This window comes from Protopterus annectens, chromosome 2.part1 (assembly GCF_019279795.1).
Source record: "Protopterus annectens isolate FY-2018-M chromosome 2.part1, PAN1.0, whole genome shotgun sequence".
In the NCBI taxonomy this organism is placed as follows: Eukaryota; Metazoa; Chordata; order Ceratodontiformes; family Protopteridae; genus Protopterus; species Protopterus annectens.
The window spans coordinates 1,956,029,346-1,956,049,135 of NC_056729.1; the positions used below are offsets into that span (position 1 = coordinate 1,956,029,346).

At 41.5% G+C, this 19,790-nt stretch overlaps 1 protein-coding gene across 3 annotated transcripts in view; it reads left to right on the plus strand.

Moving 5' to 3' along the window:
* Nucleotides 1-19,790, plus strand: part of DST (dystonin) — a 4,096,730-nt gene that overhangs the window by 893,113 nt on the left and 3,183,827 nt on the right. For 2 of the 3 annotated variants that reach the window (XM_044063347.1, XM_044063348.1), the window contains exons 1-2: nucleotides 15,986-16,157; nucleotides 16,283-16,481. In XM_044063347.1, coding sequence (XP_043919282.1) covers nucleotides 16,155-16,157; nucleotides 16,283-16,481 — 202 coding nt within the window. In that variant the 5' untranslated portion in view covers nucleotides 15,986-16,154. Of the gene's footprint in view, nucleotides 1-15,985; nucleotides 16,158-16,282; nucleotides 16,482-19,790 lie in introns of those variants that run through there. The other variant, XM_044063350.1, reaches the window with a different exon arrangement.

Genomic DNA, 19,790 nt, shown 5'->3' on the forward strand with positions numbered 1-19,790 from the left:
GATAACTGTGGAAGAAATAATTTCATTAAGGTGTGGGTTCTAGATGCTCTGAACTGCAGTTTAGATTTTTAAACAACCCTTTTCATCCAGGGATTGCCTGAACAAAATCCTTAATAAATGAAACAAATTTAGTTTTACTCTTAAATTTATTTTTTTCAGCATCCTTTCAGCACATCCTAACTATCCATGACTACACTTTAATAAATGAGTGGAAATGGCTGTATTAAGCCGGGGATCTGAAGGCCAAAAGACACCTAAAAGGAATAAGGTTTCTTGATACTCCAAAATGTCTTTCCTATGTTTTTTAAACAAACGTCATCTAATATAAAAACCACGATTACAGAAAGAACCTCAGTCTCAATCTTCAACGTTGCTTTTTCCTGTATCCTTCCAACACATCCTACCTGACCAAGACTACCTTGTAATAACTAAATTAAACTGGAAGTCTGGAGGCAGCTAGGCACACAAAAGCCATGGGGTTATAGATGCTCTGAGGTGCATTTTTGAGCTTTTTTCCCAAAAGTTTGAGACATAGATGGCCTGAAAAAAATCATGTGTAAGGAAAAGAAATTCAAGCCTTTTTTATTTCAAAGAAGAAGTAAGTTATATCCAAGTTTTAGTGTTCAAAGCTGGCCAAACATCACTTCTCAATAAACTAAGAAGACAAATGCTTGTGAGAATACATATATCATATCTGAGAATAGTGCCTGCCCCCTACCCCCACCTCAAAATAGGTATCTCTCTATCTCTCTGGTGTAAAATAGGGATTAAAATTATGCCATAAATGCCCATAGTAATATTTCAAGCTACTTCTGTCATATGTATATAAAACATGTCTCCTCATCCCCTACACACAAAGGACAGAAACCTTCCATGCACCCTTCTGATGTCAGTCTGAGACAAATCTGAAAAAACAAATTAAATACATTTGCTGTCTCATATATATATATATATATATATATATATATATATATATATATATATATATATATATATATATGGATCCCCTACACTACACCGACACACCACAAACCTGACAGCCAAAATGCCGACACCAAAACACTGAAACCACACAATACCGACAGTCCACATAACCAAACACCATAACACCAACTCACAGCACACACAAAACACAAGCGCACCAAAAACCTTACAAACCTACATTAAACTTTACATACACAACTATCTATGCACTAACTTTAACCCAAACCCTAACCTTAAGGTCCGTCACTATCGCACACTTACCTTACCCGTACCCTAACCCTAAAGTCCGTCACTATCGCACACTTACCTTACCTGCACCCTAACCCTAAAGTCCGTCACTATCGCACACTTACCTTACCCGCACCCTAACCCTACAGTCTGTCACTAACACACACTTACCTTACCCGCACCCTAACCTTAAAGTCCATCACTATTGCATACTTACACAGTCGTGCTCATTTCGTATGTCAGTGTTTTCAGCGTTGGGATTTTGAACTGTCGGTTATTTCTGTTGTTGTTCTGGTGTTGGTGTTTTCGTCGTCGGTGTTTCAATCTGTCAGTGTTCTCAGGTATATATATTTATATATATATCTATATAGCTTGCTTATTTACTATCCCCCAAAAGATAGTCACCTGTATGTGCATCAGATGTTTTATTATGAGGAAAATGAAAAAAAAAAAATAATGACTACAATAATATTTTCAACTTTCTACTTCTGCAGACTGTAGGGTGCTCCTATACATGCTATAGTGACCCTCCATGCACCTCTCTGAAGTTTGTGAGGAAAATTAAAGAAATAAATACCACATAGTCCCCAGCCCAACACAAGATTTAGTGACCACTGAAGTTTCAGAGGAATGTTAAAGAAATAATGGCATTAGCCCCAGCCCCCCACACAAGTTCAGACCCCTTCAGCATGGACCTATGGGAAGGAGAGCAGCATTGCCCTCATGATCAAACCATACCAGTCATAGGTAAATTCTGATATACCCACACACAGTCATTGATTATTGTTAAAATGTCAAACTGTAGCAGTAAAGGGCATATGTATGAAAGCCTTTGGTGCCTTTCTATGAAAGGTTATATCTCGGCTCCACTTTCAGATTTCATTATAAAACTTTAAGGGAATAACAGTTGGGTGATTGGTGACAAAACACACATAAGACCCTATTCTACCCTCAGGAACTTCAGAATTTCAGACAATCACCTTAGCTGAATGAAAACAAAGCATCAGTGCATGACATCTTACAAGTGATTTTTTTTTTCTGGTGAGATATATGCAATTTTTATTTCCGATGTGATAAAAACTTATACAGGTATTTTATGGATATTAGTTCTATAAGGTCTTTTCAGCAGGGTTCAAATAACTCCTCAGTAAAAATGAAGTATAGTGCCAGACTGTAACAAAAACAAAACTTTAAGATGTTTGATTGAGGGAAGCCTTTTAGCTTGTCAGTGGGAGTGGTAAGCACTAGGTAGCCTATCTACCACAAGAGGAGTGGTTTCTGGCCCAGAAATTGTAGTTTATTGGCCTTTCGGGCAGTTTTTTCCATCTCCTTCAACTTTCTGGTCTAAAAGCCTGTATTTGTGCTTTTCCCGCCTTTCCTGTAATTAGTCTAGACCAGATACAGATTTGCTGTATCCAGGACTGTATGTAAGCTTCTGAATTGCCCAAGCCTTTCTGTGTTGGAGGGAAGCCTTCTAGCTTATCAGTGGGAGTGGTAACACTAGGTAGCCTATCTACCACAAGAGGAGTGGTTTCTGGCCCAGAATTTGTAGATTATTGGCCGTTTGGGCAGTTTTACCATTTCTTTCAACTTTCTGGTTTAAAAGCCCACATTGTGCTTGCTTCCCGCCTTTCCTGTAACTAGTCTAGTTCAGATACAGATTTGTTGTATCCAGGACTGTTTGTAAGCTTCTGAGAGGTGCCAAAGTCTGCTCTTCAATTTTTCCCTTAGATCTGCTAGTTCTCCTCTCCTGCACTTTTGCTAGCTTATTAGTCTAGCACTTTACCATACCAGACTTCTTTTAGCAATTATTGCAGCACACAAAAGTGCAACCAGCACTAAACGTTCTACAAGGAAACATCTCCAGTACTTATTAATGCCCACCACTCAAGGCATATCTGAAGGTCAGTTCCCTGTGCTTTCTCCTGTTAACCTGGTGAACTGGGGATCTTGATGCAATGTAGCAACTGCCTCATGTACACTGACAACCCTATCCTCTTACCTCCCAACACTCAGACTTGCGAGAGATGCACTCATGTATCCAAACTGGAAGCCACACACTCTCCAGCCAAGACCGGAATAGCTGGTCAAGAGGAGAAGGTCAACACTTGCACCACATCACATGGAACACATAGCCCTCCAGAACACACCAGCACTGATTTCACATAAAAACACAAACCACACACCCACCTTCATGGAGGCTCTCAATAAAAATCTACCCAAACAGCAGAGACCTCCAAGGCAGAAACTCACTCGACCACCACAGCACAACACTAATCTCGAGACACATAACTCTCCTAAACAGTGTGCCACTTAACCAAAGCCCCTAAGGCAAAACAGCATGCCCAGCACACTAGTCATAGGTGACTCAATAGTGAGGCATACTGATGTCCCACTCACTAGGTTGAATAAGGAGAAAGTAACAGTCAGCTGCCAGTCAGGTGCCAGGATCTGCCATATAGTGCATGCACTCAGGTCCTTCAACAACAGGTACAAATATGACTCTGTCATTGTACATGTGGGTGTGAATGACCCGAGACGCACCTCCCTGGACTACATGAAAAGAGACATGGAGGAGCTCTCAGATTATGTAACCCAGGCGGGTACGACCGCAGCCCTGAAAAGCATCCTACCATCATCCAGAGTGATACCACAGTACAAGAAGAAAATGATTGATTTCAACAATTGGCTAAGTTTTTGGTGTCATTCTAAAGGGATCCAGTATCTGCCTGGCTGGGATGACATGATTGACAGACCTCGATGCTTTGCCAAAGATGGCCTGCATCTGTCACCCCTGGGCTTCCGGATACTGGCCAAGGCTCTTGCCACCCCTATAGTGCCTTTTTTAGGCAGCATTCCAAAGACCAAATTACCACTGTAACAGCAACAAACAAATGCAATCTGAGGGTCATACTGCTCAACGCTAGGAATCTAAATCTCAAAATGCACTCGCTTGAAGCACTCCATAAAATGGAGAACATTGACATTTGTGCTGTAACAGAGACCTGGTTCAAGGCAGCAGAAAGCACCCCTGCACTACCAGGCTATAACTCATTCCACACCTTTCAGCCCCAGAACTTGGACTGAAGATCTAAATGTGGTGTTTCCATATTCCTAAAGGATGCGCACACCTCCAGACTGGTAGCTCAACATAACGCATCAGAGATACTTCTGGTGCAGCTAACATTGGATAAGACAGTGATTCAGGTTTTAGCCTTTTATAGGTCCCCAACCCTGTCCCAAGACACTCACTCCACATTCCTAAGCACCCTGGAGAATATTAGGGTCCAACCTAACACACTCACACTGGGCGACTTCAACTACCCCTTCATTAACTGGGAAAAATACTCATGTACCAGTACACTTGCCCAACATTTCCTGGAATTCATTAATTTCAATGCCCTGGACCAGCTTGTTCTTACCCCCACTAAAGGTAGCAACATCCTTGACCTGGTCATTACTAACATGGGCGACCATTGGTCTACACCAATACTCAACCCCTCCCTAGTTAGATCTGACCACAAACTAATCACCTTGGAAATCCACATCCTTCCCACCCCACCCCACCCCCGCAAAGGTAACCACCATGAAAAACTTCTCCAACACTAACTTTGGGTTCCTAAGAACAGAGGTGGCTAACTTCACGGCACCCATGCAAATGGAGTATAGTTGCATGACCACCGAATCATACACTGATGCACTATACGAACACGTACACAAATGTATGGATCTCACTATACCCAATAAAACCAAGACGCTCTCCTCCAAAAAAAGGAAGCCAATCTGGTGGTCCCCTGCCATAAACAAACTCTACAACAGAAGAAGGAAACTGATGTAGAATAAGGTGAAGTCCCAAGATTGGAAAAACTCCCTTATCAGCCTCAACAAAAAGTTGAGATCCCTCATCAAATCCTCTAAAGCTAGCTATGAAAACAGAATTGCAACAGATAGTAAAGACAAGGCCTTCTATAGTTATTGTAAAGAACCTCCACAGTGATACCTGGATTTGCTCTGAGCAACTGCACAATGGTACCTCTTATACTGAGCCAACAGATATTGCCAATAAACTGGCTGACAGATTTAGTGCCAACTTTACCCTTCTCTCCCCCCACAAAGACCAATTACAATACCAGCAGATTGCTAGGCACCCAGTATTACTGCTGCACAGGTAAAAACAGCACTGTCCAAGGCCAGGAATACTGCTTCTATGGGACCTGACAATATCCCTGGCTGTGTTCTACATGAACTACAGAGTGAACTGGCACCTCACCTATGTGCCCTGTTCAGTCACAGCCCCACCTCAGGCTCTGTCTGTACCGAATGGTGCACTGCTGTAGTAATCCCTCTCCACAAAGGAGGAGCGACTACAGACCCTGGGAACTATCGCCTCATTAGCCTAACAAGTCTGATATGCAAAGGTATGGAACGCATCATCATGGACCTCATAAACAAGGATATAGGGAATCTCCAAACTCTGAATCCCACACAGTTTGGTTTTGTGAAGGGTAGATCATGCTTGCTCAACTTGGCCAACTTCTTTGAGTCAGTCACCAGAGCTGTGGATGAAAGCAAGGTGGTTCATACAGCCTACCTTGATCTGGCCAAGGCCTTTGATACCATTCCCCACTCAGGAATCATAGAAAATCTCACTAAGCTTGGCATCAACCCCTATATCACTAGATGGGTTGCAAACTGGCTCACAGATAGAACCCACAGTGTGAAAGTAGCTGACTCCAAGTCAGACTGCTGACCGGTCATGAGTGGAGTCCCACAGGGTTTGGTCCTGGGTTCTCTCCTGTTTGGTAACTACTTCTCAGAAGTCCAGTCCAACATGAAAGGACTCCGGCTGACAAAGTTTGCAGATGATTGCAAGTCGGCAGCCATTATTAACTCCCCATGTGATGTTGACATCCTACAGAAAGGCCTCACTGAGACCAATGACTGGTGTCATAACCATGGCCTTAATCTCAATGCCAAAAAATGTACCGTCATCCCCTTTGGGAAAAACCCAGCTCTCATGAACTACCACATCGATGGTAGTCCACTGAACAGAGAAGGCGTTATAAGAGATCTGGGAACACAGGTTGACAGCAACCTCTCTTTTGACCACCACACTACTACTGTGGTTAGAAAGCCCTTCTATGTGGCACATCTCATTACTAAGGGTTTTGCATCCAGGAAGAAAGAGGTCATTGTCTCCCTCTACTCTTCCATCATTAGGCCAATCATTGAGTACAATGCCCCATTTGGCATGTACCTCACTAGACATCTGCAACAGCTGGGAGGCCGCAAAAGTACCTCACAAAGAGGATCCTAGGCCTTAAAAACTTGTCCTATATGGACAGACTAAAAAAAACTCCAACTATTCGCTATCTCATATCACCTACTTAGAGGCAATCTCTGCTTGACTTACAAAGCCATGTCTGACCCAGCTCTGTTTGAAATGCTACATCTAAAAAAAAACCCAATCCCTACGCACCACACACTCCAGAGACCTCAACTTCATTACCACAATTAACAGAACATGCTGGAGGGAGAGGTTTATAACCCAGAGACTGCCCATGCTATGGAATAGACTTCCCATACATGTCAAATAGAGCACCTCACTGGCCCTCTTCAAGAGAAATCTTGATGAGTGGATGGGAAATAGAAAATTCACCCCGGTGATTACTCCAGTGGCTCTACTCGACAGAGGCACTGGAAACAAAGGTCGAGTGGCACAATGCCAGGGTAATCCTATGAGCTAGGCTTGTAAAGGCTCCAGGGCCATTAGCCTAGTGCACACCTATGAACCTATGAACCTATAATAAGATGCCTTATGTTAGTTCCCCTATAGGCAGTTCTCACTAAGAAATACAGGGAATTCCAATAGATTACAAGGGTACAAAACACACTCTTAAAAGAGATTTTATCTCCAAGTATTTCACTACACCTCCATGATTATTTACATTGAAGCACAAAACCCCTTCGAGTAGAGTCAAACCACCCTCTATACCTAATAACAGAAATGTAGCCTTGGTTGGTAAAATAAAACATATTTTTTAGACTAATGACGGCTTATTGCAAATATATTCTGTACATTAGTTTCACTTGGCCTTGTGTGCAATGGCACATGGCCCCCAGGTGGAAACTGGGCATAAGGTCAGACTGTAACAACAAAAATACTGAACTTATTAACTGTCTATAAACTGTCATATTTTAATTCCTGTGAGGCAGTTTAGAATTGAAAAATTCAAAGAACTTCAGGGACTTCTAATAAAATACTAGGGTATTTCACTTTTAACTGTGAAATTGTCCCAATGATCATGTTACTCTTTGAGAGATATTGTGTTCATGACAGCTATAATAAAAATTATACAGAAGTAATCCAATAATTGTTCTATCACCTGCACCCCAAACTGACAATAGCATTCTGTACACTTCTGCCATGTGCAACTAACAGTGGGAAAAACTGCCTTTCAGTTTGTAGCCTGCTACAGACCACCCTCCCAAACTCAGGAACCCCACTCGGCTTTCCTGAGAACACTGGAGAATATGAAGGTATCTCCAAACACCATTATATTGGGTGACTTCAACTACCCAAACATAGACTGAGAGCACTACTCAAGCCCCAACACTCTCGCCCAACGGTTCCTAGAATTTATAAACTCAAATGCTATGGAACAACCGGTCACCACTCCCACAAGAGGGGAAAACACATTGGACCTGATCATCACCAACATGGGGACTCTATGTTCCATACCAGAGGTATACCCCTCATTGGTAAGATCTGACCATAAATTAATCTCACTGGACATCCATATCCCTTCCCCACCCCCAGCCAAGGAAACCACGGTGAAGAACTTCTCAAAAGCAAACTTCACACTTCTCAAAACCGAGGTGGAATCCTTCAAAGCCCCTGGGCCAGTGGAAAATACGGCCCAAACCGCAGAATCCTTTACAAACACTTTCTATGGACACCTACAGGAATGCATGGATCGTGCTATCCCAAATAAAACCAAGACTCATTCCTCCAAAGGCAGGAGACCTGTCTGGTGGACTCCAGCCATAAATAAGCTATACAACAGAAGGAGGAAGCTACTACTTGATAGAGCAAAATCCCAAAAAGGGAAGGCATCTCTGATCAGTACTAGCAAGCAACTACAATCCCTCATAAAATCATCTAAGGCCAGCTTTTAAAGAAAAATTGCACAAGATGCTAAAGATAATCACAATGCCTTCTTTAGTTATGTCAGGAACCTGGGTGGCAACTCCCAGATATGCTCTGAGTTAGTTCAAAATGACAAAAAATACACTGAACCCACAGACGTTGTCAACATCCTGGCAGACAGGTTCAGTGCAAACTCCCCCCCCCTTCCCCCCCAAAAGAGCAAATGTCTATCCCAACAGAGTATAGCCTCCCTGACATCACAGATGCACAGGTGAGAGCTGCCCTCTCCAAAGCAAAAAACACAGCATCAATGGGACCGGATGGTGTCCCGGGCTGCATCTTACACGAACTCCAAGAAGAACTGAACCCTCACATAAAGTCACTGTTCGATCTCAGCCTTACTACAGAATATGTACCCAAGGAATGGCGTACAGCAACAGTATTCCCACTCCACAAAGGTGGTGCCACAACGGACCCCGGAAACTATCGCCCTATAAGCCTGACTAGCCTGGTCTGCAAAGCTATGGAGCGTATCATCATGAAACTCATAAACAAAGACATTGGGAACCTCCAAACACTGGATCCTACCCAATTCGGCTTTGTTAAGGGCAGATCTTGCCTCTTGAACCTGGTCGACTTCTTTGAAACAGTCACCAAGGCCATAGATGAAGGGAAGGTAGTCCACACAGCCTACCTGGACCTCGCAAAAGCCTTTGATACAATACCCCACTCAGGCATCATAAATAAGCTCACCAGCTTAAATATCAACCCCTATGTCACAAGATGGGTTGCAAACTAGCTCAGAGATAGAACCCACATGGTCAGAATTGCAGGTGCCATGTCAGACTCTAAACCAGTTACAAGTGGCATCCCACAAGGCTCAGTCTTGGCACCTCTCTTGTTCGGTATATATTTCTCTGAGGTACAGGCTAACATGGGAGGACTATGGCTGACCAAGTTTGCAGATGACTGCAAACTGGGTGCCATAATCGACTCGCCGACTGACACAAGCATCCTCCAAAAGGGTCTCACAGAGATGGATAACTGGTGCCAGAGTCATGGCCTAAAGCTAAATGCCAAAAAGTGCATAGTCATCCCCTTTGGGAAAAACAAAGTGCCCACAAATTACCACATAGGTGGTAATCCATTAAGTACGGAAGAAGTAATTAGGGATTTGGGGACCCAAGTAGATAGCAATCTCTCCTTTGACAATCACGTTGCCAAAGTGGTTAGAAAGACCTTCTATATAGCCCACCTTATCATGAAAGGGTTCACATCTATATCAAGAGAGGTCATTGTGCCCCTCTACTCATCACTCATCAGGCCCATAATTCAATACAATGCCCCATTTGGAATGTACCTTACCCGACACCTGCAGCAACTGGAAATACCCCAAAAGTACCTCACCAAGAGGATCAAGGGACTCAAACAAATGCCCTATGCAGTTAGGCTAAAGAAACTCTAGCTCTACTCAGTTGCTTACCACCTACTCAGAGGCAGTCTGTGCCTGACGTATAAAGCCATGTCCAACCCAGAATTAATGGACATGCTCCACCTCAGGAAATCCAAATCCCTTAGAGCTACACGCTCCAGGGACTTAAACCTCAGTACAGAAATTAATAGGACATGCTGGAGGGACAGATTCATATCCCAGAGGCTCCCCTCACTCTGGAACAAAATCCCAATCCATGTTAGGCAGAGTCCCTCAATGACCCTCTTCAAGAGAAATCTTGAGTGGATGGGAGATCGTAGGTTTACCCCTGGGATCTCTTCTGTATCCCTACTAGACAGAGGCACAGTAAACTAACCTCAAAAGGGCTATCTTCTGTGACCTACTATACAGAGGCACAGTCAACTAATCTAAAAGGGTGGCGAAAGCCAAACACACTGTGGCTAGGCTTATAAATGCCCTAGGGCAGATAGCCTAGTATCAACCTATGAACCTATGAACCTATGATGTTTCATTGAGAAGAAACTGAAAAACATAATATTTACAGTGACATATTTCATCTTTCTGCTGTTACAAACATGCACTGCTCCCCAACAACTGATATTATTTTTGTTTGGCAGTAGTCAAGGAGCAATCTGTGTTTTCATGTACAGCATACACACTTACCACTACAACAAAAAGACAGCCACCATCTGTGTACCCCGATGGAGTTCAAGTGTGAAGAAAGAGAAAATAATTATCTCAGTAATTTGTCTCAGCCTGTTACTCTTGAACAAATATATCCCACCAAGCTAGCTGTATCAAAGATGGCGTTTTATGGCACATGTATCTGCCCTTTATTTTCATGCACAGCCTGTACCTCATTTCTTATGTGTGATTATGAAGAAAGTGAGAGGTGCAGACACATATGCTGCATTTAGAGCAATCAAATCACATAGTTGCCCTGTGTATTCACACATACCTTGCCTTCCTACCCCCTTCAAAAAACAACCACCTTCTGTAAACCCCACTGATATTAGGTTATGATAAAAGTTAAAGAAAAACTGTTATTTCAACTTGCAGTTCTAAAGCATTGTACTCTGTCCCCCACCTTCACCAAGCTATGGCAATAATTGCTTGGTTATGATTACTCTAAATGTCATTTTATTTCATCCACAGACTGATGCCATAAACAGATAACCACTTGCGGTGATCACCAGTGATGCCTGCACACTATTGTATTGTATTGCATAATGTTATATAGGGTCTATATTATCTTGCCAAAAGACTTGTAAATAAATAGCGAACACTGAAATCAACAAAAGACCACATCAGCGACTTTTTTCTCAGGGTAAAAAAAGTGATTGGCCATCATCGGGGATTTGCCGTTTTCCCCACTGAAGTGCGATTTCGGAGTTGGTATATTTAGTTGGGGGGGCGAAGCCCCCCACTTTGTAGATTTCAAAGGTTTGTGTGGTGTTTAGTAGGCCAAATGATTTTTCCCCCTGGGAAAAAAGTCGCTGATGTGGCCTTTCATTGATTTCAGTGTTTGCTGTTTATTTGCCGATGAAGACGTGTTCACTGAATATTATGCATTATGCTCCAGGCAGTGTCTGCTATCATTGTCCACAGCTCTGCTTGGTATCCTGCTGGCAAATCTAAAAAAAACATATACCTGCAAGAGAAAACTGTCCCTAAAGATTAGCAGTCTCTTTCTCCCAGTAGCTCCTGCCATATAGCTGGAGACTGAAAAGAAGGTACTGAGACTTGCTGCTCAATGGCAGGTGATTATAATGCATAGCAGTGAGAGCATAGGATCATAGGAGGTTACTAGGCTAATGGCCCTCGGACTAGCCTAGGTTATCCACAAATAAGAAACCTCATGGGTTAACTGCCCTCTCCCATTACTGTATTTACCAGAGTAGATGCACAAAGTCACACAAAACAAAAAGCAAGAGGTTTTGTGCAGTCATTGATGGGAATACATACAGCACTGGTCACTTCAAAAAAAATGTTGATATTCAAAAAATAAAAAAAATGATGGTGGAACTTGGGGTTTGTTATAGAATGTAGGGCTGGAGCTAGAGCTCTATCAGTATTCCTCTTACCCACAGCAATAGTACCTGCTTCTGAATGCTTTTGAGGCCAAGTTGTAATTAGGGAGTGGTTTAGTACTGATATGTTTGTGCCTTGCTTATATTTTAATCTGTTAAGTACCAATGGTGCACACTGAAAGACAATACCTCTTGTGGCTATCAGATTTAAGATTTTTAAATTAAAGATACATTTATTGGGGGGGTGAGGGGGATTGAAATCCACAGCTGACCTTGCATGCTGCTACAACAGGCTACTCTGTTGTTGTACTAACAGCTGCCACAGAAGACCCTTACTCCCTGTAAAAATATAGTGTCTACTGGACATTGTAAGTAGACTACCAAAATGTGATATTGACCATATGAGATTATGCAGTATTGGTACCACAACATAAATAACTGTCCTCATATCTAAAGATAACTTTTTTGCTTACCCATAATGCCTTTGTTACTATGAGCAAAATCCTGGGGATGCTCTACATGACATCATTCTATGGGTGTGGGAATAATGACCACATAGGAGGAAAGAGGTAACAAAACAACAAGAAATCCAACTCAAGCATTCTGTTTTACAGACTAAATTGTAACCCCATCCTGTACAGCCATCAATAAAATGTAATGTTATACTAAGGTGTTCAGAAAGATGTCACCTGCTCTCTAGTAACTTATTACTTTAATTATTTATATTGTCTTTATTACCTGGGTGAATTGTGCAGCACAGATGGATTTTCATATTTAACCTGGCTGGGAGCTATGTTTTACTTGGGTCTATATCAGTCCGTCAAAACGGCTGACGATCGAACACCAGATGTTCGAACTGTGAAGTTGGAACACTGATTATCGCGAAGCCGTGGAACACCGAATTCTTTCCCAGGGAAAGAATTTGGTGGGCCATTTCTGTGGCTTCGCGATTATCAGGACTGTGGTGGGAAGTTACAGGTCGGGTTCAGGTAAGTGTGCGATTGTGTGGACGTTAGGGCACGGGTTAGGTGAGTTAGGGTTAGGGCACGGGTGAGGTGGGTGTGCGATAGTGACAGACTTTAGGTTTAGGGCGGGATAGGTGAGTTAGGGTTAGGGTGTGGGTCAGGTGAGTTTGCGATAGTGACGGAACTTAGGGTTAGGGTTTGGTTTAAAGTAAGTGGATAAATAGCAGTATATGTACAGTTTAGTGTAGGGTTAGATGTAGGATTTTAAGTGTATGTGTGTGGATTGGTGTTTTTTTGGTGTGCTTGTGCTGTGTGTGTGTTTCTTGGAACAGCGATTTTTTTCCCTGGGAAAAAAATCTCTGTTCTAAGACTTTGATGTTTTTGCAGTTCGTGGTTAGAAGTTCGAACATATGGTGTTCAAACTTCAGCCATTTCGGTGAACTGATATAGACCCGTTTTACTTAGGTAATTTGTTGTCAGGTAAGTACACAAACAGTTAAATTTAAGTTTTTGTAATCTGGTTAAGTCCATTGACACCTAAAGACTCCCACTATTTAGAGAAGAGGGGTTATAATAGGGTACAGAATAGCTCATTAAATAGATATGTGCACCCTAAACCATACTTCAGTTACAATAAATATTTAATGAGTTTATATATCTAGTTTATACCACTTACTTAAAGGTATTGTGAGTTATAATGGTAAGCATAATTATATTGGTAGAGAAAAACATTCATATCCTCGCCATTTGGAATGTGCCTGTCCATTAGATAAGGGACTGAATAATCTCACTGTCTGAGAGAAGGGATGTAGTACATTCAAAACTATGTTTCCATGCTCCATACCTCTCAACTGTCCAGATTTGTGCAGAATGTCCAGACTTTTGCATCATATTTTTGTCTGTTCCTTATACAATTTGTGGTTTTCTGGCAAATCACTGAGGATTGAAGTCACTAAATAATGACGTACATTTGAGTTTCAGACTTTCCAAAGCAGGGCAAGCGGCCAAGCCACCTAGTGGTGTAAACCTTGACTCTAGATGATTGTCACAATTGAAATGATACACCAACCATGTGAAAAAGGCGATGAAGATGGCTATGAGTTTCAGACTTTATATCTTTTAGAAAATGCATGCTAACACAAGTGCTGTTATTCTAGAATCTTTATAATTTTATAAGAGAAGTTTTTTAAGTTCTGTCCCCATTTTTAGGCCTTTATCTCCCCATTATTTTAGGCTTTTTCCAGATTTCTTCCACTAAGAGTTTGAGAGATATGCTGCTCACTACCAGTTACAGGGGATAGTAAGACACAGTAAGGTACCCCTCAACCTCTTAGACCAAGAAATCTGGATAAAGCCATAAATAATGGGAGGTGACAAACTGCCAATAATGACACTTTTTTAAATATTGCTCTTACAAATTTAGACAGTTGATAGAATAACAGGCATTGCATTAGCATGAATTTTATGAAGGGTATGAAGTCTGAAACTCAAATGTCTATCAATATTTTCGGACTTCAAACCTCAATGGTTTGCTAATGATTTACCAGAAAACCACAATTTTATGAGAAACAGACCAAATATATGAGACAAAAAAACGAGACATTCTGCAGAAATCTGTACAGTTGAGAGGTATGCAAGCAGTGGTAAGAGGAAAGCTGTGCACCTGTTGCAAGTAAAAGTCAAACATTGTTGAAAAAATTAAGCATGCTTATATCCATGAGGAACGTTCCTCATTTTGAGTCGTAAAAAGTCCATGTTTCTTGCAGTTCCACATTGAAATTATCTGTCATACATTCAGTTATGAATGTTTAACTGATATCCATAATAAATAATATTGAATCATATTACTCCATAAAATCTTTTTTTATAAGTATAAAGTAGCTCTTTTTAATAATTCTGTGAGTTTTCTAGGTGAAGTTAATCCTAGCAAACTATTAGTAAGTGTTCCATATTTTGACAATTTGTTCCACATTCTGAGAGGTAGTGTTCCTCCTCAGTCTGCAGATAAAAGGTTCATAGGTTCATAGGTGTGTACTAGGCTAATGGCCCTGGGACCTTTACAAGCCTAGCCATAGGATTACCATGGCATAGTGCCAACCGACCTTAACAGCTATTAACGCAGGGCACTGGTATCACTCACTCTACCTAACATTTATTACTAAGGTGCAATGCATCGTGGCTATCCTTTAGTTGTCGTTGTCTGTTGTCTGGTTACAGCATTTTGACCTCTTCTTGCTCGTTTATATAAACGGATGACCAATCTGTCTGCCTTGCTTTGTTAAGTAATTCAGGTGTATTTTTGCATCTATATTGATTTGTTCTCGATCTCAGTTCTTGCATCAAAAATATGAATATATTTTTTGTAATGACGGGGGGCAGGATGTAATATATTCCTAACTGTAGTTTTGTAGCCAGTAAATAGGTCCTGCAGTCCGTTGTTAATAGGGTCAGGGATGTAGGCTGTCTTGGATATTCTTAATGGTTTATTGTCTCTTCAAGATTATAAAATAGAATTATTGCACTTAACTTGTATTCAGGCAACAATATGCAACTGTGTTGCCATGCTGGGAGAAATCACGCAATTACAGGATGTACGTTTTCATTGCTAAGGGACTGCAAATGTTCAATAACTCCCAGGACACTGTTGCAACCTGCCTTGTTTAACAGACTCTTGTGGTTGTGTTTACCTGTACAGTATTTGTTTACAACTGAGGCACTTTAGTGTGATTTTGGTTCTGTACAGTTGCTTTATACTGCGGTTTAAATGCAATCACGTTTCCACTTAGATTTGCAGGGGGTAATCTCTCTCCCTTTTATTTATTTTCCTTCCTTACAGTATTGCATATGCTGTTTCATTATGTCTTACTTTGTACTATTGCTGATGCAGTGTGTGTATCCTGCGTTTCCATAGGCGTTGTTTGCAAGCATTGTGCTGTGTCACTTCCAGATGCACTTGATGCACTTTCTCCTAGGACTCCAGCACCTTCACTGTAACCAAAGTGGCAGCACGTAACCAGAGGGGCGGGGTTTTTGCTTGCCAAAAGGGAGATATCAAGATCAGTCTTCCAGGAATCCAGATGGAATGATGCCGTGCACCTTTACTATGAGCTTTCATTTCTGATAGCAACCATTGTACATTTCTGTCTGGTCCTGGCGGGGGAGCCACAAGCTGTATGCAGATCACACCAGAGAAGGCTCATTGTTGCTTTTTGGTATTTGATTCATTGTTGAGCAAATCCGGGAGTGCATTGTAAGCTGGAATCTGACCACAGGCCACACTGTTTCCGCACACTGTCTATGTATTTTTTTAACAGATAGGGCTCTAACCATCGGACTTAGCAGGAATGGTGAGACCCCATAATGTCCTTTGTACTTATGTTTTGTGCATGTCATCTTTGGAATGTAACACAATAGGATGCAGCAAACAAATTATGTGTTCTAATTTGCTCTTTGTTGTTTGATCCACCAACAGAGCTCCGGGACCCCTTCCCATCGCTGTTCCATGTCTTCCTCTGCGGATTTCTCTGATGAAGACGATTACAGTCAAAAATCGGGATCGGTGTCTCCAGCTCCCGGGGATACATTACCATGGAATCTGCCAAGACATAGACGAAAAATCCAGGGAGGGTCTGTGCTCGATCCAGCCGAGAGAGCGGTGCTCCGGATAGCTGGTAAGGACTCTGGTCACCTTATGGTAGCAGGACCACGCGGATAATCGGTAGCCATGCAAGGTTCATTACTGGCAATGGTCATTTTCTGCTACTGGTTGTCTAGTTTTAAATGCTACTATCTACCCATATTCTGCATATTATATTTTGCTGTTTCATAAATAATGTATACTTAATATATTGAAAGAATATAAGTATGTATCCAAAATACCAAGACATTTTTAATTTGTTTCACACACAAACCAAAGATATGCTGGCACTAACCACATGACAGTGATGCTGAAACGTTTTGTGTACTTGTGTCTGTTGCAGCCTAAAGACGACGTTTATAATGGTGTAGCAAATTATGTACTGGTTCAGTCGGACATTGGCTTTACATTGTTTATTTTTCATCCGAACTGGTCTTTATTGTAAGTGGCCTCTTAGCCAATACCCTGACTTGAGCCGGACTGTCCTCCTATGCCCGTCAGTACCCTCCCTCTGCACACTCATGCTTGCAAGGTTGCAAGCGACGCTTGCCAAGCGTTATTAATTGTGTAGCAAAATGTGCTGTCATCACGCAGAGACAATAGTAGCCTCTACTTCAACAGTGGGTTTAGTCTGCCTTTGTAGTGTCTGAACTGGTTTATTGGCTTAAAACAGTTTAGTGGTGTTTATAGTGTCATCTTGTACTAAGCTACTAGAATTTCCAGCATGCATATTATTTCTGATATATAAGGATGTGCTTGCTACGGTGCACACACCCATTAAACAGCTGTCTGTGGTGTAATAGTTGTATAGCATTTTTTTGTTGTTGTTGGGGGGAAGGGGGGTCGCATCCGCATTTCTCCAGAAGTGTCACGTTTTCATTTAGAACTGCCATTTATCTGTATGCATGGACTGGTTGACCGACCGTAATATTTAATTGTTTAGGTGTGTACAATTTCATACAGGTGTGTGCTGCTGTCTCCGGCACAAATGTGAACCAAACTGACCTGCTCCAAAAGGTCAGTGACGTTCTTTGGAGTAATACAAGTGTGTTTGCTTTATCGCTCAGAGGCGAACATTCATACTTGCATATGCTGCCCCGTCTGGATTTTCGCCGAATGTCCAGATTTTTCCCTCATGTTTTGGCCTGTTCCTCATAAAATTTGTGGTTTTCTAGAAAATCATTGGGGGGTGGAAGTCACTAAATAATGACAGGCATTTTAATTTCAGATTCCATATCCTTCAGGAAAATACATTGACACTAAACCGATGTTATTCTAGCCACTTTCTAAGTTTATAATAGCAATATTTAAAACGTGTCCCTATTTTTGGGCCTTTGTCCCCCCCATTATTTTGGCTTTGTCCAGTTTTATTGTGCTGAGAGGTTGAGATATATGCGCCCTGTACCCATACGATCGGGTTAAGGGTGCCACCATTTCCAATGCCCAAAGTGGGACTTTTTAACGGAAGTATGAGACTTTGATAAACCATAAACGTACAATATGTACAAGCAGAGCATAGGACTGGACTTAAATTTTCTGCCAAAATATAGTCTGACTGTTGCAGAAAGATATATAAAGCTGTTTCAGATACGTAATAACTGTCTGATGTAACAGTGAGTGGAAGCTTAGGGAGTATCTTTTGTCCCAAAGTCTCAGGACATCTGGCATTTTCTTTTTTTTCCCACAGGACGCAAATCCCTAAGTAGGGACTCCATAGCTCTCAACCTCTTAGTACAAAAATCTGGACAAAGATAAACAAAAATGGGGGACAACGCCCCAAAATAGGGACACATTTTAAATATTGCTATTATAAACTTAGATAGTTGATATGATAAATGTATTGTTTTACTCTGCATTTTTCTGAAGGATATGAAGTCTGAAACTCGGGTGCCTGCCATTATTTAGTGAATTCAGTCCTCAGACTTGACACAAAAATACAAATTTTACATGGAACAGACCAAAATAGACGTTGAGAGTAACTGTCCTACATAGAGACGGGGGTAGCTGAAGAACCAGGTACGATTCTGAAAGGTGCCCAGTACATACGTACGAGAAGAAAATGAGATGCGGAACAAGAGCAGAGCTACTGGCTGTGAATTCAGCATCGATTACTTTTATGTTGAGTGCGCACAGCTGCTTGTGTTGCACGACTGCGGGAACATGCATCCCTGTTTTTTGGCTACCAGCTGTCACTGTCCCCTGGGGCAAGAAGCAGGTCACAGCTTCTGTGACGTACATATGTGGCCACATCCTAGACTGCTGGTCAGTTTGTGGCTGTCCGCAGCTTTTCCAGGCCATTGTGCCTTTAGTCAGCACTTAGCTAAGTAAGACTTCTCTTTCCTTAGATCTGCAGTGTATTAAACAAGTTGATGTCATTTTACGTTTAAATGTCCGTAAAGTTCCTGGCACTTTATGAATCAGGTTTGCTATTGAACGTGAATTATGTGATACATTGTGGGTTATCATTTTGAACTGTGATTTTTTTGGGCATGGAGTGCGCGATTTCCGTCATATGTGCCTATCTACACCTCCCGCCCATTAACGTCATAGTATTATAAACTTAAAAGACTTGGAGAAATTAAATCTAGTGAAACATCACTACTTCATGCAAAGCTCTGAACTTTCCATCTCCAAAATGAGGAACACTAGGCCTCATAATGTGGAACAAATGGGAACAAATGTGCAACACATACTAATGACATACTAACCACTTCAACTAGGAAGGTCACAGGATGGTTAAAATATGTTGGTTTTACTTATAAAATAGATGTTTTAATGAATGAATATCATTCCTCTCAATTTGCCATGGATTTCAGTTGAAAAAATTCCAAACAATGAATTTGTGACAGACCCCTTCAATGTGGAACTTCGTGGAACAGAAACTTTTTAAGACCCCACACAGACACAAGAACAAGGTATAAGGTTTGATTCTCAGTTTTGGAAGAGACATTTGCTAGGCTTAAAATGGCCCACAAGGGCAGTTGATTTGTCTTTTGGGTTTGGCATAATGGTTAAAGTCTTTGGTACATGGTTTAATTTTGACCTCAAGTTATTGGCTAAGCTTAAAATTGCCCTTCAGGGCAATTAGCTTAGCATTCACCTATGAATCTAGGTTAAAATAATTACTTTCATTCTCCTGGAGTGCGTGTGTAATATCTCCAAACCCTTTAGGTTCAATAATTCTGGAAAGAAAAAAATAATAATGGGGAACGAAGACCCCAAATCAGGAGCAGATTTTAAATGTTACTTTTACATAGAAACGAGACACAAAAACAGGTTTTGCATTACTATGCTTTTTCCTTCCACTTCCAACATGATTATGGGATCCTTACTCAGGAACAGG